The 24531-nt window shown below is 37.2% G+C and overlaps 1 protein-coding gene across 3 annotated transcripts in view; it reads left to right on the forward strand.

Moving 5' to 3' along the window:
• Positions 1–24531, forward strand: part of Erlin1 (ER lipid raft associated 1) — a 34497-nt gene that overhangs the window by 2968 nt on the left and 6998 nt on the right. For all 3 annotated transcript variants that reach the window (XM_027407247.2, XM_035441818.1, XM_027407248.2), the window contains 7 exons: positions 4045–4091; positions 5195–5256; positions 7585–7710; positions 10042–10115; positions 15603–15661; positions 17312–17403; positions 23969–24058. In XM_027407247.2, the coding sequence (XP_027263048.1) occupies positions 4045–4091; positions 5195–5256; positions 7585–7710; positions 10042–10115; positions 15603–15661; positions 17312–17403; positions 23969–24058 (550 nt within the window). The remainder of the gene's footprint in view (positions 1–4044; positions 4092–5194; positions 5257–7584; positions 7711–10041; positions 10116–15602; positions 15662–17311; positions 17404–23968; positions 24059–24531) is intronic.

Below are 24531 nucleotides of genomic sequence, written 5' to 3' on the forward strand. Positions count from 1 at the left end.
TCATGAATAGCTAACTCTCCCAGGTTTCTTTCCAGTCCCCTTTTAGGGCTTGTGCCTAGTAAGGTGAAATATGGTAAACATGATTTCTTTCTCTAGTCACAGTGATTCCAAGATTGGCCTCCCATATTTTATTCATAAAGTTTTTTAAAATTTAAAACCATATTTTACATATAGTAATATAGTTTACATGTTAAACAGCATTATGATAGAATGAATTGATACATTTTTTAATTTATTTATTTTTACTTTATGTGCATTGGTGTTTTGCCTGCATGCTTGTCTGTGTGAGGGTGTAAGATCTTGGAGTTACAGACAGTTGTGAGCTGCCATGTGCTAAAAATTGAACTCTGGTCCTATGGAAGGGCAGTCAGTTCTTAACCAGTGAGTCATCTCTTCAGCCAGAATTGATATAGTTTTCAACAAAAGGAAAAAAAGTGAAATGTGTTAGGTAACAAAACCTCTCCCTTAGAAAAAAATGTTTATGTTATTTTGTAATCAGTATGACAAATGTATCCAGTGACTAATAATGTCCAATTCCTATTGCACTTTCTGTTCCTTCTTGTCTTGGTTAATGTTGTCATTCTTTGTTCACTATCTCTTCTTCTTTCTACCGCCCTAATCTTGCAGTCTTTATAGGCTCATCCCAGTCTCTTTCCTCTTATCTTAGCTCCCCAGCAACTCTTTACTAGTCTGGAAGTTAGCAACAGCATCATCAGACTCAGAGATCAGGTCTTCTTAGGTCTTGTTCAAAGCCAGGTAAATCTGCCTTTGCCTTCCTGAAACTCACTGTTAAGTATGGTGCAGCAATAACATAAAGTAGATATAAATAATAATAGTAAATAGATTTTAATTATATGTATGTAGCAAATGTGCATGATAGTAATAAACCGTCAGAGATGAAGTGAAATTAATAAAAAGATTTCAACATAAAGTATTCTAATTTGCATGTTTAGGTTGTTAATTAATTAAAATTATATTTTAGAGCCAGTGTAACAAAATAGGAATGTTCTTTCTTGTGTTAAAAAAAAAAAGCATTCTCGGCAAGAATTGTATTAATAAAACTTTTTTTAAAAACTTTATTTTATTTTTATTTTGTGTTCATTGGTGTTTTGCCTGCATGTATATCTGTGTGAGGGTATCAGAAGCCCTGGAACTGGTATTACAGACAGTTGTGAGCTGCCATGTGGGTGCTGGGAAATGAACCCGAGTCTTCTGAAAGAGTAGCCAGTACTCTTAACTGCGGAGCCATTTCTCCAGCCCCTTAAGAAACTGAAACTTTTCTTAAGAACAATCATAAATTTGTGTTTGGGGACTTGGGGAACATATTGGGAGATGCAGTTCTATTTAAACAAATGGTTTAACAGAATTGATAATTGAAAGGACTAATGTACAATGGATGTGAAATTCCATACATAAGATACAGAGACAAAGCAGTGCTTAGAGAAATTATATAAAGTCCATCAGCCTTTATACACTTTATAAAATAAACATTCACTTTCCCCTCTTTTTATTGAGACATGTTTTAGTGTATAGTCCAGCCTAAACCCAAACTTGCAGTGCAGTCTCCTGAGGGCTGTGATTACACATGTTTGCCACCATGATATTTCTTTCATATTGGGAAAATAATTAGGTGTATAGAAATACATAGGCTAGGATATTAAATTGAAAAGTTATTGTTTAACTCCTAGTTTTTCTTGTTTGAAAGTTGGCATAGAATAGTGAAAATTGCCTTAATTTAATGCTTTGAAAGAAATAAAATACACTGAACTCATTTCTATATCAATCTTCTCCCTCACTTTGTCTAGAGTTATCTCTGGTTAGCCCCATTAACACTAATCTCTTAACCAAAGACTTAAATGTTACCTTTCTGTGCTGCAACTGTATATTCAACCAGTGATCACATCTTTCCTTTATTATATCTCCAAGATTGACATTTTTCAGTTTTCATGGCTTTGCTAACTTATCCTAGACAGATTACTTCTTTAGCTTCCTAGCTGGTTTCCTTGCCTCTCAGGAAGCTGAATAACAACTGTGTAACATGATCAGAAGAATTCAGGAACACACCTTTTCCCCTTGCAGTGCTAAGAGATCAACTGTAAGGCTTAAACCCAGAACGTTGAGCATTCTAGGCACGTCTCCACCACTGAACCTTTGTCTTCTCTATTTTCTTCCCTTGGACTGGGCCTTGCTATTTCCCCACGTAGTCTGAAACTTGCACTCTTCCCACCTCAGCCTCCCATATAGCTGGGATTATAGGTCTGCATGACCACTCCCTGCTCTGACAAATTTTTTTTTGATAGGTTCATTTTATGATTGTGTATAACATGGATTAAAGAGCACATAAACTGTTCAGCAAGTATTCAAGGCCCTCAGCCTAATATTACTGTTTTCTTTTCCAGAATTTACCACTCATCTGAGTAGTGCCTTCTGTTTCAGGCAAACCAGTCTGCTTTGGGTGTGTACTTCTGTCTTCTGCTGTGTGTATTTGAATAGGACATTAGTTGAACTTAAAATGTCCCTCTTAAGTTTCTCCACTTCCAAATCTGTCTTCTTTTTTTGTTTTTGTTTTTTTTCCCAAGGTTTCTTTGTGTAGTCTTCGCTGTCCTGGACCTCTCTTTGTAGACTACAAAGAGATCCACCTGTCTCTGCCTCCAAGTACTGGGACTAAAGGTGTGTGCTACCACCGCCTGGCTAGATCTATTAATATTTAATTTTGGAGATTTTTTTCAATGTTTTTATTTTTTAATTTATACATATTTGTATGTGCCAACTTGTCTGTGCACTATGTTGTGTCTGCAGAGGCCAGAAGAGGCATTGAATGTGCTGGAATGGGAATTACAGGCAGTTGTGAGCCACCCTATTGGTACTAGAAACCAAACCCAGGTCCTTTGAAAGAGTGTTACGTACTTTTAATTGCTGGGCTATCTCTCTCTTTAGAGCTTTTAAGACTGGTATTTCATTCCTTGTAATAATACCTAAAAGTTCGATTTATACTGTTATTTTTTTACTTACTGATAGGTTTCTTTGTAAGAATTTTATTTCCTATGCTAGTATCAGAGTTCATTCTGATACAAAGAAAGGTATGATGTGGCAAAGCAGTTAAGAATCAGATTATTGGTTCACTAAGGAGGAAGCAGTGTTGGTGTTGGCACTTATATTAGAAGGCAAACTGAACAGAACATGTGAGAGAGCAATAGGTCCTAAAGCAAAACATTGACTATAGCTTTGCTGTTGAGTTCAAAGGTAGCTTTGGTTCATAAAGTACTTGTGTGCAGAAATAGTTACTTATCATCATTGTAAACAGTAATAGTCAGGAATCAAAAGTTCAGAGCACAGACCTTAGTCGTAGTGCCACTTGTAAGTGAGCTGTGTAGTTTGCCATCTCAAGCTCTAGGCAGTAAGATACTTAAGAAAGAATTTTCCTGCCTACTAGTTGATAGGATATTGAATATTTCCTAGTGCATTTTGAATCCAACCTTTCTTAGAAAACATGTAGTACTCAAGTCTCTGTAGAGAAATGGCTAACTCAGTAGCTGATATTTGGAGGCTGAAGTCATGTCTGGGCTGTCTTGTATTTACCAGGGGCAGCTCTCTAGAGTTTCCTCTGGGATCAGTTGGGTGGGTTTGTTTATTTGTTTGAGACAGGGTCTCTGTATTCCTGACTGTCCTGGAGCTTACTGTGTATACCAGGCTGCCCTTGAATTCACAGAGATCCACCTGCCTCTGTCTCCAGAGTGCTGGGATTAAAGGCATGAAGCACTATACCTGGCCAGATCAGCAGTATGTTGTAGGGTTTTGTTGTTGTTTGTTTTGTTTGTTTTTTGAAACAGCGTTTCTCTATGTAACAGCCTTGTCTGTCCTGGAACTCTCTGTGTAGACCATGCTGGACCATGCTGGCCTCAAACTCTCAGAAATCCTCCTGCCTTTGCCTCTCTGCCTCTCTTCCTCTCTGCCTCTCTGCCCCTTTGCCTCTCTGCCCCTTTGCCTCTGCCAGGATTAAAGGCCTGCAAGCTTTGATGAACTTTTTTTTTTTTTCCTTTCCAGACAACACTACAAACCGATGAAGTTAAAAATGTGCCTTGTGGAACAAGGTAAGCTTCCTCCTTTGTGACCCATTACCGCCCTTTATTTTCTTTAGTTGTGATATTTTTAGAGCAGTAGTCACTTGAGAAACCTTTGTTTGTTGTTTTATTTTGTTTTTGAGTCAGACAGACTCTCATTATGTGGCCCTGGATGGCCTGGGACTTAGTATGTAGACTAGGTGGTGTCAAACTAGAAACAGTCCTACTGCCTCTGCTTCCCAAACCCTGAGATTATAGGTATATGTCACCATGCCTGTCTAAGACACTTCTGTATAGGCATGACAGCAACAGAGATTTCTGTGCTGTGAGGTACTTGGGTGAAATTGCAAATGGGAGCATTCCATTTTAGGGTATTGAAAAGAGTGGAGTTATACAGACTGACTGTATATTAGCATTACCACACCTGTGTTGCTATTTTAATTGACAGGAAAATGAAGCAGAAAGTATACGCTTCACATAGCTCTTGCCTTGCGCTGATACCTTGATTAGCTTCTTTAAGCTTAGTTCCCTAAAGTCAGGGAATAAGACCTATGCTACAATTATTCTAAGAATTTGAATTTGTGTATGTGGCTCAAAACTTGTCTCTGAATTGATGCTCAATAAAAGATTACTTTAAGACAAAATTATTCCACTTCTCTTTATAATGTTAAATGTCATCTAAGTGAGAGTTTCTGAGTCTGTAGGTCTTTAATAGAATTTATGATTCGAATGAAGTCCCTGAGTAATGCTTTTCATCTAAAGGCCTGTAAGAATTGCTGCCCTAAAAAGGCTGAGGGCAACAAAGGAGACAAACAAAGATTGGGTATCACTAAAATATACTTACTACATTAAATTGTATCACGTGAGGAAAGTGAAGTACAAGGCATTTTTTAAATTGACTAGTTTAAATGACTCAAAGTATTGCTTTTACAAGCTTAAAAAGAGGGACAGATACATTTTAAAAGTGACCATGCTCTCTTACGTTTTAAGTTAATATATCAAAGTTCTCCTTAGGTTTTAAGTTAGATTATCAAGTTCCCCCTACGTCTATCTATAACTTTTTAGTAGTACTTTACTGCTTTTATTGTGGCTCTGGCTCACACTTCTGTTTTTCTTTGTTCATTTGTTTTTAGTGGTGGAGTCATGATCTATATTGACCGAATAGAAGTGGTTAATATGTTGGCTCCTTATGCAGGTATGTTACCTATCTACTGTGTTTGTACAATTATAACTAGGGTATTTATAACTGAGGAAGGAGTAGGAAGGTACTTTTTAAAGTTTTACCACCTCAGTGACTACTGATGAATATAAAAGAATAATCATAAATATTTCCAGGAAATAGAGGTAGAAACACGTCTCAAGTCATGAATAGAATTAGTTTTCAGTAATCTTTTGAGCTACTCCTCTCTTAATTTACTGTTAAAATTAGCAAGTGTTTGTAGAGAAACTAGCATTGTATGCAGGCAGAATTTCTTTGTATCCTAAAGATCTATAACTAATGAATTTTCTTGGGTCACACTCATTTGTCATTGTAGAAAAATCTTTTCTAGTTGAGATTTGCCATAACTTGAGGCAGTCTAAAAGTCTGAAGTATAAGAAAGCATTTTCTTAGTAAAAGAAACCCTCACAGAGATAAAGTGGATGAGTGTTCTTTAAAAACAGGGCTGTGGAGGGAGATGGCTCAGTTAGTTCAGTGCTTGCTGTGCAAGCATGAGGACCTGAATTCAGTCCTCAGCACCAAAGAGTTTAGTATAGTGTTACGCACATATAATTCCAGTGCCGAGGCAGGAAGCAGAAGCAGGAAGATCCCTGAGCTTCAGTGGCTAGCCAGTCTAGCCTAACTAGTAAGAGACCCAAGAATGACACCTGAGATTGGCTTGTGGCGTGCGTGCGAGTGTGCATGCGTGCGTGCGTATGTGTATGTACACACGGAGGTGCATGTGCATCACATGTACATACAACAAGAAACTTGATGGCAAGTTTTGAGTGTCTGGTCTTCATCCCTATTAATGAATTGGCATGTCAAGTAAACCAATGCCATGTGTTTTGCAAGAGCATTGAAAACGTGAAATGGCAGCCTCTGCCTTTCAAGTGTTTTCATTGTACTTGAAAACACATGATAGGGAGGGGAACCAGATGCTGAAGTGTAGGATCATGTTAAGTTTCACATCACTCGCAGAGACACAGATCATGGAAAGATTTCAGAGTAAAGAGTTGCAAGTATATCATTGTCAAGTGGTTTTGAATGATATTTTTTAGAGGTTATTTTCCTCATTTTTTTTTCATCTTCAGTCAGCCTTCCATATTTGTGGCTTATGCAGTCATAACTTCAACCAAGTACATATCAAAAATATTCAGGGAAAATCTTTACTAAATATATATATGAACTTTCCCCCTGTCATTATTCCCCAAATAGAGTAGTAGCTATTTATATGGTAAATTATGTTGTGTAGTCACCTAGATATGATAGACGTATACAGGTCGATATGCATTTTATATGCAGTTACTACTCAGTTTAATATAAGAGACTTTATAGTCTTGGAACCAACCCCACCCCCCACCCCACCCTGTACCAACAGATGACTATGTGTTCCCTGATTACGAATCGCTGGACTGGATTATGATTCAGAATTGAAAAAGAGGAAAACTGATGGCTCTCTCTCTAGAGACAGACATACTGTTAGATCACTGGTTCATTTGGAACATGATGAAGCTGTATATTTAGAAGTTATTTATCAACAGCTGTTCCATTAACTATGGCCTAAAATCCAATTGCATCTAATATCCTATGTAGGAAGGCCAGTGGAGCAAGTATTTGGGTGTGAAAATAGATGCAGAAGGCAGCGTATTTTTTTAGGTAGAACATAGGTTTCTGACATGTTCTAGTATGTACCTTTGGGGATATTTCTGAAAGTTTTGGTTCTTAGTTTCCTAAGATGGAAAATTGGGGGTAGGGGGCAGGGTAAATTAAGCACCATTGTATATGTCACCTGATAAAAAGTCTAGTAAATGTTAGCTCCTTCCCTGGTATCCGGAGACTTTAGTGCAAGCCTTTAAAACTATGCTTGAAGGTCTGCTCAAGTAAAAATCACCTTTTAAAAAATTATACACATATTTTTATGTTTTAAATTGCACATGTCTGTATTTGCAGCAGCTTCCTTTTATTCTTGCTGTTCTTCAGTTCAGTCTTTATGTCTTGACTACAGTTTTGCTTTGCAATAATTGCTTATACTCACCACTACACAAGTACACATCTGACTGTGACATTCCTTCCTTGGTGTTGACAATTCATCCTTTCCTTGGTGTGAAATGTGAAATGTGAAGTATATTTCTTAAATATAAGAAAATGTTAAATTGAGCCCAAGAAGTGTAAAATCTGTGAGTTGTGTTTTACGTTTTTACTAGTTTGTTGATACTTTTCCTCATGGATAATATATCACTTTAACTTTATCATTGCTGAATTTGAAGATGCTTAGGTCATTGTGGAGTGAAACAAACATGGGTTGTATTCTCTCTCCTTCAGTGTTTGACATTGTGAGGAACTACACTGCAGATTATGACAAGACTTTAATCTTCAATAAGATCCACCATGAGCTGAACCAGTTTTGCAGTGCCCACACACTTCAAGAAGTTTACATAGAATTGTTTGGTAAGTGTTCATTTGTTTTAAATATATAAGTAGATATTAGTGATTAGAAATCTTATTAACTTGAATATTGATGTTGTAATGTTAGTAAACCTCTCCCTCCCTGCCTCTCCTCTCTTTCTCTCTCTCTCTCTCTCTCTCTCTCTCTCTCTCTCTCTCTATCCCTCTCTCTCTCTTTCCCTCTCTCCTTCCACCTCCCAAGTGCTGAGATTAAACGCATGTGCCACCACACCCCACTTAAATGGTAATTTCTAATATAAGGAATTAGAAAAATCACCGGGCGATGGTCGCACACACCTTTAATCCCAGTAGAGTACTCAGGAGGCAGAGGCAGGTGGATCTCGTTGAGTTCAAAGCCAGCCTGGTCTATAGAGTGACTTCCAGGACAGCCAGGACTGTTTCACAGAGAAACCTATCTCAAAAAACCAAAAAAGAAAACCAACAAACAAAACAAAAGAATTAGGAAATCTTTATTCACATGCTATGTTCTATTTCCATTATATTTTTTTAAAGCTTAGAAGTGTATGTTTGGGAGTGTGCTGGTTAGTTGTATATCTGCTTGACATAAGCTAGAGTCATTTGGGAAAGGGGGCCTCAGTTGAGAAAATGCTCCCACACTGTCGGTGATGCCACTTCCGGGTTCAAGGTCCTGGGTGCTGTATAAAAGCAGACTGAGCCAGACACTAAGCAGTGTTGTTCTGTAACTTCTGCTTCCATTACTGCCTCCAGGTTCTTGCCCTGCCTTAACTTTTTAGTGATGGGCTGTAATCTGTGAGAGGAAGTAACTCTTTGCTCAAGTTGCTTTGGGTCATGGTGCTTTGTCACAACAACAGACACTAAGACACTTCCTGCAATTGGGATTCAGGATTTGTTAGGAGGACAGGCAGGACCCGGCATGTAGTTTTATTCACAACCATGATTATTACACATAAAGGATACAGATTAAAAAGTAGCAAAAGCAAAAGGTATAGTGGTAAAGTCATAGAATCCTGTCATAGTGAAGTCACACAGGGTGTGCTTAATTCCGTTAGTAACAAGGTACAAGCACTATAAAAAAAAATGTTTACTGCTGGGCAAGCTCATTACCCACTCAGCACCTAGCAATTTCACTGGGGCCTGATCATATAGACACCCTCTGCCAACCACATGACAAACTTCTAGGCTCCCTAAGAAAAGCTAGTGTTCAGCACAAACTACTTTGTATAAACAGGCACAGTGTGATACCTTTTACCAGTTCTGGCATGGTGTTGGGAGCCCTGTCCAGATCCAAACTTCTAAGACAAAGGACTACAGAAATAGGCCTACTGTGTTACCGTCCTTCTGTAAAAGTTTTCACTTGAAACAATGAAAGTTCTAACCAGGGAATTGGGATTGTTGCCTTTAGTATTCACCTCTCCTTCCTGGAATTCTTAGTTTCTCAGAGTGAGGTATGGGAATGGTTAATCAATTTAAAGTTTACCAGTTGAGGGACTGACAAGATGGCTCAGTGAGTAAAAGGGCTTGCAATCAAACCTCAGTTCAATCCCCAGGCTCCACATATTGGAAGGCGGGAGCCAACAACACATAAAATAAATAAAATATAATTAAACCAATTGCTTTCTTCTGATGATTGACAACTGCTACAATGCCAGACTTGTCACATTATGGTAGCTTTAGTAATGGTGAAAGTACCATTGAGGTGATTAAAAATTCATCCATTGTAAGGTCAAGTAAAGTTCCAGCTTCTTTGTGGTCTAACTTACCTTTGTTTCAAAGATTTGCCTCTTTTTAAATTCTTTTTTTAAGTCCAAATCGATAGTAAGATGGTAATCAGCAGAAAAGGCATTTAGCTATTGGGGCATTTATGAGAATCACGATACATAGGCCAGATGTGGTAGCAGCATATCTATGATCCCAGCACCTAGAAAGCTAAGGGCATTGTAAGTTTAGACCAATCTGAGCTATACAAGGAATAAGGTATGCATTAAGAAGCTAAAGACTCAGCTCCTTCTTTTATTCAAAAACTGTTTTTAACCAATAATTATTAACCTAGTAAAAGTGTAAGTTACCCAATAAATGCAGTGATCCAAAGTTAAGTTGCATTTACTGAATAAACATTTTGGGGGGTAAACTTAGAATGGCTGTCCTATTTCTTCCTTAATAGGTAGTTTCTCAAAAAGAAGAATGCTTCATATTCATCTCACTTATACTTGAAAAATACTTTACTTATCAAGATGTTTAAGCTCTGTGAAAGAATAAGACTGGAATCAATGTCTCTCCTGACTGGTTTTGTTTTGCTGTTAATTAAAAATAACTGAATATCATGAGATTTGTTGTTCTTGGCTTCAAAAACAGATCAAATAGATGAAAACCTGAAGCAGGCACTGCAGAAGGACTTAAATGTCATGGCCCCAGGTCTCACTATCCAGGTAAGCTCAGGAATTTCTTGGGACATTCTGGGGAGTTTTCTAGAGCTTCCAGTTGAATGCTTTCTTGTGGTTGGTTATGCAGTTACTTAATCCAAACACTATGATATTTTGACTTTACAGCCTTGTGGAAATAAGAAAGTATGCTGTGTGGTATTTTCTGGTGAATTTTTAGGAGGATAATCCAAAACTCTAATATAGAACTAGGTTCATATTTCTACCAAGTGTGAGTTCTTTTTAAACACAGTAATGGTTATTAACCAGTATAAAAGTATACCTTGCCTTCAATAGCACCATGAAAAAGGAGTTCAGATACAAAAAACAACAGTTGTAGACAAAATAGATGTCACAGAGCATGAATTGACAGGGGATCTATTGGGCGGTGATTGCTATAAGAGTGTTGCAAAAATAAGAGGCTATTTTCAGAGAGCACACCTGAGGACTTAATTCAATTAAGGTTCTAGGTAAATCTGGACCTTTTCATTAAATGCATATGAAAAAAAGGAGAAAAGTATTTCATGTCAGGCATGGTGTTGTTACTCAGATGCAGCTGAGCTCCTTTCCTTTTCTCATATTTCTTAGTCATTTCTCTGTTCCCATTAGTGTACTGAACCAAGACATGTTCTTATGTACAAAGAGACTGCACACATACACATCATTATCAGCAATACTCCTGTGACACCATCACGAACATTGGACTCAATGAATTGTGCAGGCTTTCTCCATGTAACTTTGGTTCTCTCTTTTTGACTTGAATTTCTTTGGTTATTAATGAAGTTAAACATCTTTTGATATTTTTTGATGGTCACCTTCTAGTGGCTGCTTCATATCCTTTGCCCATTTTTCTGGTGGATTTTCTTTCCATATGAAATTTAGACACTGATTTAAATCTGTTGATGATGTACTGATATAGCCATTTCCACTGTTAATTCTCCCTGTGAGCAGGGAAGGTCGCTCTACCTTCTAATGTCCTTTAGTGTCTTAAGTTATCACAACTTGGATTTATTCCTAGGTTTGGCTTTGTTTTTGTTGGCTTTGTTTTAACCTATTCTAAATATTACCCTCCCCCCTCAATTTCTTTCTTGAGAAGTTCATTATTGATATATAGAAAATATACTCTTGTGTAGCAGTTTTGTATCCTGTTACTTTGCTAAAATGTTTATAAGGTCTAAGAGTTTCTGGGAATCTTTAAAATCTTTTAAATATAGGTTGAGTATTTGATTTATTTTCTTGTTGGTATCTGTTTATTAAGAATGACACATTATAAAAGAATTTTAATAAGAAAACTAAGACTTGGAGCACTATATTGAGCAAAGATACAGAGAGTGGGTACATCTCAGCCACCTTAGTTTTTGAATCTTGCTAATCACCCTGGTCTGCTTTGGGTTTGGGTGACCTACTGGTACCTAAACAAGGACTTGTGCAGTTCATTGTCCACCTCTGAAGCCACCCCTTATAGTCCAGCAGAGCCAAGAAGACCCAGCCTGTCTAAAGAGAGGCCTATCATGCCACTTTCCTTTCCACTAAGCCCCCAAGCAGCCATTCTACATCCAGAGGAACAAGATCGTAGTGAGTAGTGTGCCTGTAGGCCTTGGGCGAGAGGTAGAATTATCTTACTGGAAAGGTTGTGAAAGTGCATTTGCAAAGCTAAAAGGATTTATTGTAAAAGAAAGAAACTCTTACACAGTTTTATTCATCTCTGTACCATATCTTCTCATGGACCTAAATCATGATATGAAAGATGTTAAGGTGGTTGTCATTCTGGTCAAGATCCATATCATGGGCTTATGAGCTCTGCTTTAGCAACCAAAGTTCTAAACATATCTACATATGCCCAGTTTGGAAAACATTTTGCTGTCTGCGGACATTAAATGGTTTGGTTCATGCTGGCCATGGAAATTTGTCTAGGTGAGCCAGACAAGATGTCCTTCTCAACTGTTCAGGCCCATCAAGCCAGTTCCAATAAGGAGAAGGAATGGGAGCAATTCACCATGCATTATTTCCTGGATGAATCAAAGCCAGAATAGTCTTGTCTGAGACTCTTGTTCTCAGAAGGGGTATGTCATCCAAGTAGCGCTATGTCCTACATTATTGCTCGTCGTTCCCTAGTGGTGTACTGGGGGTTCTTTGGATGTAGACATTTTTCTAAAGCCAACAAGCTGATGCAGAAATCAGGCAAGAAGCCCATTTACTAGGAGCTGTAACCCCTGCCCTGAGGGGCATTGGTCTCTTAGGGCATTTTTGAGGAGCTGTTGCTAAAGTGCTTGAGAATTATGAATCACTGAAAAATTTCTCTGTTACTAAGTACATTATATAAGGAGGGACAGAAAGAATACCAAGAACCAAGCACCGAGCTGCCCTTTCTAGGCAGAAACTATAGACCCTTAGACCAGTGGTTCTCAACCATCCTAATGCTGTGACACTTTAATACAGTTCTTCGTGTTGTAGTGATCCCCAAGCATAAAATAAAATAATTTCATTGCTTCTTCATAGCTGTAATTTTGCTACTGTTATGAATAGTAATGTAAACATCTGATATGCAACCCCAAAGTGGTCTTGACTCACAGGTTGAGAACCACTGCCTTAGATCATCTCTCTGAGCCCTCTAAGCAAGAATAAAATGAGGAACTCGATCAAGGCAAATCATTTAGAGTAAGTAACAGGACTTACTCCAAAATGCCTGTACAGGTGCAGTCAAATACTTGATTTTCTCTACTCCTCCCTTTAGGTTAGAGAGGATACATTCACCAACCTTCAGTTTAGGTGTTTGCCACTCATTTTACATGATGAGTTATAAGCGTACAGGCTACAAAGTATTCTGTGTTTATTCTTCGAAAGCCACCTCCAACTTTTATAGGGTTCTTGGGTCACTCCCCGGAGGAAGTTGCTTGCCTTCATCCAGTAGGTGGAGTTTCTCTGTGTCTTAGCAGCTGCTCCCAAATAACCACAAAGAGGTTTAATATTAATTATAACTGTTTGGCCAATAGTTCAGGCTTATTACTAACTAGCTCTTACAACTTAAATCAACCCATATCTATTCATCTATGTGCTCAAGTGGCTCATGCTTATTACCTCATTTTGTATATGCCCTGCATCCACTATGTCTGTCTGGCTGCTCCTCTGACTTTTCCCTTCTTCTTCCCAGCATTCTCTCTGCCCAGAAAAATCCTGCCTAGCCTTTGGCCAATCAGCTTTTTATTAACAGTGAGAACAATATATATTTGCAGTGTACAAAGATTGTTCCATACCATTGTCTTGTTCTTTTTGAGGTGTTTCCACCAGCAAGTGGTGAAAGTTGAACAAAAAAGAGAGGTGTTGTTTGTTTGGTCTTTTAGGTTTTTGTTTATTTGTTTGTTTATTAAATATAACTTTATGTTCATTGGTGTGAGGGTGTCAGATCCCCTGGAACTGGAGTTATGGACAGTTGTGAGCTACCATGTGGGTGCTGGGAATTGAACCTGGGTCTTCTGAAAGAGCAGCAGTGCTCTTAACCACTGAGCCATCTCTCCAGCACCTTTAGCTTTTTTTTTTTTTTTTAATGAGGAAATGAGTGGTTTTCTTCTAGTGATGTACAAATGTTGCTTTTTTTATTTTTATAATTAAGAAATTATTTATGTATTTGGGTGTTTTGCTAACATGTATGTCTACGCACCCCAAGGAAGATTTCTGGATGCCCTGGGATCGAAGTTACAGCCGGTTCTGAGTCCCCATGTGGGTGCTGGGAATCAAACCTGGGTTTTCTGGATCTCCTAACCATTGAGCATCTCTCCAACCCTCAGAGGTGGAGGTTTTTAGGTCATCAAAAGTGTGACAAATGCTGTTTTGGTTTTTATGATTAGGAATCCAACCCATAATGCTATTTCTTAGGGACTAAAATCCCCTTGTGATTTTTTTTTCCTACAACAATAGAGAATTCCTCCGTTTTATAAAATGCTTATGCATATTTTTCCTAGTCTTTTAAAATAAACAGGCTTTACTTGGTCTGTATCACCAACTTAGATACTGATGGAGTGTTTTGTTTTTACTGTAGACAATCCTGAGATAATTGGGAAAGAAAGGATTGTTGAAAGTTATGGACTGGTGAAATGGCTCATCAATAAGTGTATAAAAATGTCTTTTAAAAAATTGAAAGTTTTAAAAGGAAGAACAAGCCGGGCATTGGTGGCACACCCCTTTAATCCCAGCACTCAGGAGGCAGAGGTAGGCCTGGATCTCTGTGAGTTCGAGGCCAGCCTGGTCTACAGAGTGAGTTCCAGGACAGGCTCCAAAACAATACAGAGAAACCCTGTCTCAAAAAATCATAAATAAATAATAAATAAATAAATAAATAAAATAAGATTCATGTGCTTAAATGCCTTGTAAATACATTTAGCCAGGTTTCCAAGAGAGATTAGATCATGAGTTACGTGTGTGCAATATCAGTGGTGGGTGCAGGATGTTTAGTTAGTAAATGCAAAAGCTTCCAGAGATAAGCTCTTAGTGTAGGAAATTCAGCCTTCAAAAGCAGCACATTCCAAGTAGATACCCTTACTTATACCAAAGTTCACTTTGATTAGAACAACAAAGTGTCAATAAAGAATGTCTACAAATACAGGTAAACTTAGTTCTAAATGAAACTCTAGAAAGAAAGAGAGAACGCAAACTCTGAGTTGCTATTTATTATCCTAAAGCAGTGGTGTGCAACTGTTCTAATGTTTCAACCCTTTAATACAGTTCCTCAAGTTATGGTGACCCCCACACACACCATACATTCATTGCTACTTCATAACTTTGCTACTGTTATGAATCACAAATATCTGATATGTAGGATATGTGACCCTCACAGACATCACGATCCACAGATTGAGAACCACTGTCCTAAAGCTTGGACTGCATTTACACCTAGTATCAACAGATTACAACTTTAGGAAGTGATCATTTGCTTGCTGGACACAGTATTTAGTTGTACACACTGACTGGGATTTTCATATGCTTTTGACATAATTTACCTCTCAGCCTCGTTCCTTTTACTGACTTCACTTTCTTTGGCTTGCAAATTTGAAATGGAAAGCAAAATTATCCAACTACAGAGCTTTGTAAAAACTGTCTTCTAAGAAAACTGGTTTATTCCCTCCATGAGTAAGGTGGTTTTCTCTTGAGGTCAGACCCTATTTAAGTAAACAGGTAGTTATTTTTTTACTCTTGGTGTGACAATATCCAAAGTAGATTTGCTAGTGGGATCCCTACATAAATTAGTGGGGAGCTGTGTTGCAGTTGTTACTTAAGCTAGGGTCAGCTGAGGAGCTCATATTTAGGAGACATGGTTAAAGACTTGTTGCTGCTAGAGTTTGGTTGTTTTTTTGGTAGGTCTCCTGCCTAGCCTAGTCTAGTCTGACCTTAGACTCCCTCCTGCCTTCATCTTCCAAGTGCTTGGATTATATGTATGTGCTAACATGCCTGGTTTGAAGACTTATTTTTTCATATGTATATTGACTTTTTTTTTTCTTTTAGGCTGTGCGTGTTACAAAACCAAAAATCCCAGAAGCCATAAGAAGAAATTTTGAGTTAATGTGAGTAACATTCATGGGATCCTACTATTTCTCTTTAGAGCTATTTACATGTTAATATAGCAATCCAGGGAAAGTGCCAAGGAATATGCTCAATCTGGGATTGGATACATAGCTGTCTTCTGTACTTCAGTACAGAATTCTACCTTTTGTATCTTAATGCCCAGTAAATACTTAGTAGATTTCTCTTTATGTATCGACATTTCCAGAACAGTAGTCAAAGACGCAGTTTGCTGTGAAATGATTGCTAGAGATACAAGGAGCTATAATCCATTCATGAATAGAGCCTTGAACAAAACATTAATAAAACAAAACAAAGACGCCTGTTAATGTTGAAAAGAATGCCCTTTTTGTTGCCTTATTATTTAGATGACTCAGTGGTTAAGGGGACTGGCTGCCTCTCTAGAGACCCTGGATTCAATTCCCAGCACTCAAATGGTGGTTCACCATCATCCCTAACTCCATCCCTGGGATCCAGTGCCATCTTCTGGCCTCTATGGGCACTGCAAACACATGGTACACAGATAAGAAGCCATGCAAAACACCCATAACATATTTATTTTAAAGGGAATTATTTTATTTGTGAAAATCAAATCTGGGTCTTTACACATTGCCTGTAAGGAGATCTTGCCCGAGTCTGAGTTGACTTTGGGTATCTTTCTTTATTATGTTTCCAGGACTGGCTAGAGAGAAGTTACCTGACACAGGATTAGCTTCTAAGTGTTTTAGAGGATCTCTTTATGATACTACTTAAAATATTTGAAACAGCAATATTCTCATAGAGTACATATGAAAAGAAGAAAGAAACATCTTTAGAAATTTTGGCTGTTGGGAAGAAATGAGAGATGATGCTAAATTAAAAATAACTACCAAAAAAAAAAAAAAAATACAACAGATGAGGGCTGGGCATGTGATTTGTGGCAGAGTGCTTGTTTACCTGACATACACAAGGCTCAGTTCAATCCCCAGGGCACACACATGCATGTGAGTACATGTACACACACACACACACACACACACACACACACACACACACACACACAAGCAAGTTTATAGATTCAGGGCCCAAGGGAATAGTAATACTGCTCTGTGGTGTAGTAAACCTGAGTCCTGTTTGTTCCTAGTCTATCTTCTGTTGTGCAGTTTGATTTCTCCTATTTCATTGTAGAGCTGTACTTTAAGAGTAGAGTCTAAAGCGTAAAGTATCAAGCTGGGAGGTAGGTTATGAATCTGAGCCACTAATAGAAATAATGTTTACTCAAGGATCACGGTATCTTAAGCTTTAGATATGATTGCTTCTACTCATAAATGAATTGGATGGGTTCTCTCCTTCCCTCCCTCCCTTTCTCACCGCCTCACCTCTTTCCTCGTTCCTCCTTCTCGCCCCTCTCTGTCCTTATTCAAAAGGGTCTCTCTCTCTCTCTCTCTCTCTCTCTTTCTCTCTCTCTCTCTCTCTCTCTCTCTCTCTCTCTCTCTCTCTCTCTCTCTCTCTCTCACACACACACACACACACACACACACACAAAGCTTGAGCTACACTCTCAAACCTGCATGTTACTGTGCTTTATATCCCCAGTACCACAGAGAGGGAAGAGGAAGGGAAGGGACAGGCAGAACCTTTTCTGATTTGTATAATGATGTTTTACTTCACAGGGAGGCAGAGAAGACAAAACTTCTTATAGCTGCACAGAAACAAAAGGTTGTGGAGAAAGAAGCTGAGACAGAGAGGAAAAGGGCTGTTATAGGTACTTGGATTTATTTGTCTCTGACTGTAGGTACTGTGACTTTGTCCTTTGTCAATTTCATGTTGGATAATGAGGGGACTCAAGACAGCATTATGTGTAGTGGAGAATTCCAGAAACTTCATTGTGTGTCCAGATGTCCTTAACCCATTAAAAGTAAGTGATGCCAATAGGTAGTGAGGCATAGCCTCATTAATTTCAGTCTGCAGTATGATTTCATTCTGTTGAACTCTTTACAGTTTGTCATTGCTTCAGCACCACTGTGTGACTGTCCTGTTCAGTGTCTCTGTGCACACGTGCAGGATCATGGGGGCACGGGGAAGAGCCTGTCACCAGCTTCTTTTCCTGAGCCACAATGAAACAGGCCAACTACTGAGAGAATTTAACAAGTTTTTAAAGCATCTTCACACAATTTTTTATATGTTGAATCTAATAATTTTGAGTTTATAATTTTATGTTTTGTTTTAAATTTTACTTTTCTAAGAATTCATTTTTATTGTAGTTTGTAATCTGTTGGTTCCTACTAGATTGAAATTCAAGGAAAAAAGGTACTTGGGGCTAGGTTGTTGTAGAAAACATTCCTCAGAGCAGAATTGCTGAGTCATGCATTCAGGTTTCTCTTGCTGCCAAACTGTTCTCTCCCTGGTTCTTTCATCTTACCTATCTTCAGCATTGAGTTCTGGTTTCTATACTGTTGTACTGAATTCTCCTTTCTCTTTGTCCTCCTCACCTCTTGGAGTTGCCAGACTTCAAACATTCGTGTCAGTTCAGTGATGGACACAGTATCACATATTTTCAATTTTAATACCCCTAATTATTGATAAAATTGTTTATTGTTTTTTTTTTCCTTTAAGGTATATTACCTTTTAGTATCTTAAGCCAGTTACTTGACTGCTTTTTTGAGCTGGTTTATGATGTTCTTTGTATGTTTTGAGTACTAATCCTTCCCCATATTTATGCATTGTAAATTATTTTTTCTTGATGTGTGGATTATCTTTGAACTGAGATATCTTTGAATTATATAAATTTGATTTTCACATAGTCTAATTCATCAAAAATCCAGTGGTTTGTGCCTTATCTTGTTTACAAGTTCTTTTGTCTCCACAGGTACCAATTTTATTCTAAAACTTTAAAGTTCTGTTTTTTTTGTGTGTGTATGGACCTTTAATCCATAAGGGATTTATTAAGTTAATGTTTAATGTGACAGAGATTCGGCTTTATTTTTTTCCAAATGGCAGTCCAGTTATCTCAGACTACTGAGTAGTTCATTATTTCTTCTTTTTGAATGTCATTTATATATACAGTAAGATAAAACATGTAATTTGTTCTCATCTAAGATCTCTGTTTTGTTTTAACTCCTTGTTCTGTAGCTTTCCTGTTCCCTGTTCTTGCTATCTGGAGTTTTTCCTTAGCTGTTCCTGTGGGCTGTAATTGTTGACTATTCTAAACTATTCCTGAGGTTAGACTATTCTAGGCCCTGTATTCAGCCATGAGACTATAAGGACCAGCTCAATTCTGTAAAATACTCAGTTTTGTTGGAATTGCATTGAATGTACACTGATTTGGAGAAAATAGTTATATTTGATACTGAGTCTTACAAATCTCTTGTATTTCTATTTATGAGAAATGTCTTTTTAAAAGTATCATAATTTAAGGTTAGGGAGATGACTCAGGCTGTAAAGTATAAGCATGAAGACTGCAATTCTAAATACCAGAAACACATAAAAATAGGGAGTGGGCTTTGTGGTCCACTCAATTCCCAGTCTCAAGCAGGCCAGCAAGACTAGCTTTATAGACAAACTCTGGTTTCATTGAGAGACCCTACCTTAACAAATAGAAGAGTTACCAAAGATGTCTACTGATATCAACCTTAACCTCCACGTGCCCACACAAACATGAAAACTGGAAAAGGGGAGAGGAGTAAAATATCTTAAAGTCCCTGAGATTTATTAGAAGTTCATTCCCTTGGTGCTACGGGTGGTGGCATACTCCTTTAGTCCCAGCACTTGGGAGGCAGAGGCAGGAGGCAGATCTCTTGAGTTTGAGGGCAGCCTAGTCTATGAAAGCAAATTCCAGGACATATACGGCTACACAGAGAAACCCTGTCTCAAAGGAAAAAAAAAAAAAAGCCATTAATTCCTGTGAGCCTTTTGAAGTTTTCTGTTTCTGTAATAAAGTAGGCTCTTTTATAAAAGCACCTTTTCTAGCTTACCTTTTTTTTGTTGTTGTTGTAGATATGCTATTGGTTTTAGTTAGCAATCTTGTTGAAAATGCTAGTATTCTTAACGGTGCCTTTGGTTTCTTGTGAGCAATCATGTTGTCTTTAGATATAAAGAATTCTATTTTCTTCAGGATATAAACATCACACCCTTCATTTCTTCTTGTCTTACTGCTTTAAGCTATGGCTTCCTATATAGCTTATACAGGAGGCATTTTTGTTTTATCTCTAAATAGTTCCAATAATAGTTGCTGTCTTAACATTTGCTATTTAATGTTTCCTTCTGTTCTTTGCTTGCCAAGAGCCCTTATTAAGAATTACTGTTAAAACTAAGTTATCTGTATATATATATTGAGTGGAACTTATGATTTTTAAGCTGTTAATATGATGGATTGTATTGTTAGATGTTACATTACTGGATTTTTTGTGTGTTACTCTATTAAACCCACTCAGTCATGATATGGAAGGTTCACCATAATCTCTTGTAGGTTTGCTGATACTTTATAAATAATTTTTACTTTTGTTTTTTTATAAATGAGATCCGCTTACAGTGTTCTTATAAATTCTATCATATTTGCTTATTTGCATTTTGTTTGGAGGTTAAGAGTTTGCTTTTTGTTGTGTGCCTTGTTTCTTTCAACCCCAGAATGACCTGAAGAGCACTTATTTCCTGGAACATTTGTATATAATATATATTTCTTTTTCATGGGTTTCATGGAACCCATAAAACATTTTGCTTTAATATGGTTTATGTTTTGCTTGCTTGTACTTTGGAAACATCCAACGCAATTTCATTTTTCAATTACATATAAGTTTATTCCATCATTAATTACTTTTTAAGGTTTAGAAATGTTATTTTTGTTGGAAAATCTCTATTTCATGTAATACTTCAAATGGGGAAGTAAACTTATGGAATTCACTGTAGCTTTGAACACATCCACCATAGTCTACCTTCCCTTATGTTGTTTTCTTTTATATTCTTTTTTGTTGGATCGGTTTTGATCTTTCTTATTTATTTTTCAGAGAACTGTTTTTGGTTTTAGCTTGCTTGATTTATGCTTTCTTTCCAGTGTTATTTCTATGAATATTTGTTAGTTCCTTCTTTCTGCATACTTTGAATTTTTACATTGGTTTTTAAAAATTCTAAAGTTAGATACTTTAATTCATTAACATTCAGGGTTTTTTCTTTTTGTTTGTTTTTAGTGGAAGCTTGTAGGAGTATCAATTTTTTTCCGAGTACTGCTTTGGTCTTAGAGAATTTGTTTGCTAGTTGTTCTTTTATTTACAGATGTTCAGTTTTCTTTAAGATCTTTCCATTATAGTTTCATCATTAATCCATGAGTTGTATCTATTATTTTTTTAGTTTTTTGGTTCTGTGGGTTTTGAGAATGTACCATTTTATTGATTTTTCCAGTGTCACAGTCAAAAGTTAACACCTGTTGTATGGGTAGTTGAGTTGTATGTTGAAATTTGCTCTGCAGCCCTTTTCTGTAAATGCCATAGTTGTTCAGGAAAGAGTTGACTGTATAGTCTCTATTTGTTGGATGCAGGTTTCTTTGGTGATTGGTCACATCTTCTGTGTTCATCTCATTTTTGTCTATGGTGATTGATCATATCTTCTGTGTTCATTTCATTTTTGTCTTCTGTCTACTATCAATTTACTGAGAACATTGGGTTAAAATTTCGTGCTGTAATATTTGTTGACTTTTAATTTTTATCCTTTATTTTGAGTATTATGAAGGGCATTTACATTCAGGATCATTAATCTCCCTGGAGATTTCCTACTGGTTTATAATAACATTCTTTATACCTAAACCTGTTTTGTAGCATAAGACTTATGCTGTCTGATGATAACATAGCTATGTTGGATTTCTCTTGGCTATTTCTTGGTGTATCTTCCCATTCTTTTACTTTCAACTTTTCTATGTCATTATGTTTTAGGTGTGTCTCTTATAAACAGCATATAGCTGGATTTTGTTATCTTATCCAATGTGAGAATCTGTCTTTTAACTGGTGAGTTCTAGTCTTTTTATATTTATTGTAGTTGCTACTGTATTTAGATTTGTATGTTGTTACTCATTATATGCTATTTGCCATGCGTTTTTTTTCTCTACTTCTTTTTCCATTGTAAAATGTCTTTATTCGTTTTTTTCTTTTACTTTACTGGAAGGTTTGCATTCTGTTTCTGGAATGTATAACTAGTCATCACTTGTGAAATGTTAAGTATCTGAGTCAGTAAAATCTAAAGTTAATATTCTCTGTCTTCTTCTTGAATAGTACTTGGAAATGCTTTAATTCTCATCTCTGTTTCCCAGTCTCGTGTGCTGTTTATTGTTCTGTCATCCCTTTTCACGTTGTTTTCATCTTCTCTCTCTTACTCTTATCATTACTGTTGACTCATACAGTGAACATTTAATTCCATTTGAAAGTTAAGTCACTTTTTCCTCTGCTACAGACAGTTCACTTTTTTCCTGCTACTTGGTTGTTTTCTTGTTTTGTTTTTTTCTGGTGAAGGCCAGTCTTGTTCAGTTTTCCTTGGTCAGAAGTGCTCTCATTTCATCCTGCAGTCCTGTAACAAACTAAATTTATTTTTTCTTATCATTTTGGCAGTACTGTTACATTTTTGTTTGGCCTCTTGTATGTGATTACAAGCATGCCATCAAACCGCTTATTCTTTTTGGATAGTCATTCTTCTCCTGCTTTTAAAATAGCCGTTTAGTTGTTCTCCAGCTCTCATGAGGCTAGCAGGTAGAGTTCTTTAGTCCCCATTTCTCTAGGGTTGCAGTCTCTAGAGGCTTGGCTTTATTCGGAAGTCAGTTGGAATGTGCAAGGCCTTATCTGGTCCTGTTGGAGCACTGCCCAAGTCTTTCTCTCTTTCTTGTGGAATAACCATACAGAGTCTCAGCTCTCCTTTTGCTGTGTCATTTGAGGACTTTCAACTTTCATTCTGTCTTATGAACTTGTGTGCATTTAAAGACAAATTTGTTATGTTTTACATACAGGTTAAGGTGTTACTTAAAGGAATTTTCTCACTTGTCTATTTCTACTTTTCTGGAACTTCCCAAGAAATTGAGACTGGTGTGTCTTGAGCTTATGTCTATAGCTAAATGTCCAGCCTGTAGTTTATTTTTTAGTAAGTGTAATACAGAATGAGTTCACTTTGCTGGGTCCTGGGATAATTTTAAAAGATACTGACTGCTGAAAAAAAGGAAACTATTTGGAATTTTTTCTCTGTTACATGTTTTTCCCAGAAGCCAGAGATAAGATATGTTAAAATATCTCTTGGGGTCTTTGGGGTTCTACACCACAGTCTACAGGTGTTTAAGTCCCTTATAGGAAATGAAATGTATTTCATCTAACTTAGGTACATTCTCCCATATACTTTACACCATCTCTAGGTTACTTATACCTGTTGAGATGAAAGTACTCTGTAAACAGTTGTTATACTATACCATTCAGGGAATGATGACAAGAAAAAAATGTTTATTTTTTTAAACACATTTTTTAAAATTTCTGAGTATATTCAATGTGCATTTGGTTGAATCTTCAAGTGAAAAACCTGTTACCACAGAGGACCAAATGCCCTCATTATCTTTGGCTGGAAAGGAAAATTGAGAATTTTTTTAATTAAATTACAGTGATAGAATTTTAAGTGTAATTCATCTTTCTTAGTTGGTCCTGGGGGCTTTGGACAGAGGCTTGCTAAAAGTGTTTAGTTTCTCCCGTGCGTACTTGGATTTGGCAGCTCCTCTCTTTACTATGAACACTTGTTTCCTTAAGTAACTAATTTCTGTTTTACCATATTCTTGATGGCAACTCAATAGTAGACCTTCTATATATTAAAACTAAACTGTTTAGCTTGTCACTCAAAACACAGGCTTTCTTTATTGTCTTCTCTTGTTGTCTGGCTCTGTATTCTCTCCCTATGGTTTTTTCTCTTATACCTATGTATCATCTTCTTTTATGCTTCCTGGCATATCCCAACCAGGTCATGTCCATTATTTCCTATAAAAATATCTTCTTGGTTTAGTTTCCCCTATCCTGTTTTTCTCTTGCCACTTTATACAGTTGTCCTATGTTGCCATGAGTTTGTATTGCTCCATTTTTGTACTGTTTTTTTTTCGTTAGTTTGTGAACCATTGCTGTATAGTCTCATGAAAGACTGTAACTGTTAACCTTTTGTAACCTTCTTCCCACAAAGCTTGCACTACCAACGTAAGATAAAGAAAGGAATCCCCCTTCTCTGAGTTATTTCTACAACAGACAAAACCTCAGTTAGCCATAAAGCCTAATTAATGCTAGACCATGTACTGCTTATTCTGAGTATGTTTCTTTGTTGTGTTATTATAGAAGCAGAGAAGATTGCACAGGTGGCAAAAATTCGTTTTCAACAGAAGGTGATGGAGAAAGAAACTGAAAAGCGCATTTCTGAGATTGAAGGTAAGGCTGAAGTTCTGAGTGTCCTGGACTGCCTCTCTACCTCAGGACGAGTTCTTATTATTGTGTGGGGGAAAGCCATAGTATAATCTGGTCTGGAGGAAGTAGCTAGCCTGACACTCTAGACAAAAAAACAAAAATCACTTTATAATCCAGCTCTCTCCTTAGGCTGTGACTCTAGTAGCTCAGCCTTTCATTTCCTTTTCTTACAGTGGAGTTTATTAGCTCTCACTTTATTCTCTGATGAAGTATAAGAATTCCTCAAAATCTTGTGTTAAGAATATACAAAACAAAGCTGGGTGGTGGTGGTGCTCGCCTTTATCCCAGTACATGAGAGGTAGAAGCAGGTGGATCTCTGTGAGTTCTACACCAGCCTGGTCTACAGAGTGAGTTCCAGAACAACCAGGGCTGTTACACAGAAAAACCCTGTCCTGAAAAAAAAAAAAAAAAAAAAAAACAACGAAAAAGAATGTACA

This window comes from Cricetulus griseus, chromosome 3 (genome assembly GCF_003668045.3).
Source record: "Cricetulus griseus strain 17A/GY chromosome 3, alternate assembly CriGri-PICRH-1.0, whole genome shotgun sequence".
In the NCBI taxonomy this organism is placed as follows: Eukaryota; Metazoa; Chordata; class Mammalia; order Rodentia; family Cricetidae; genus Cricetulus; species Cricetulus griseus.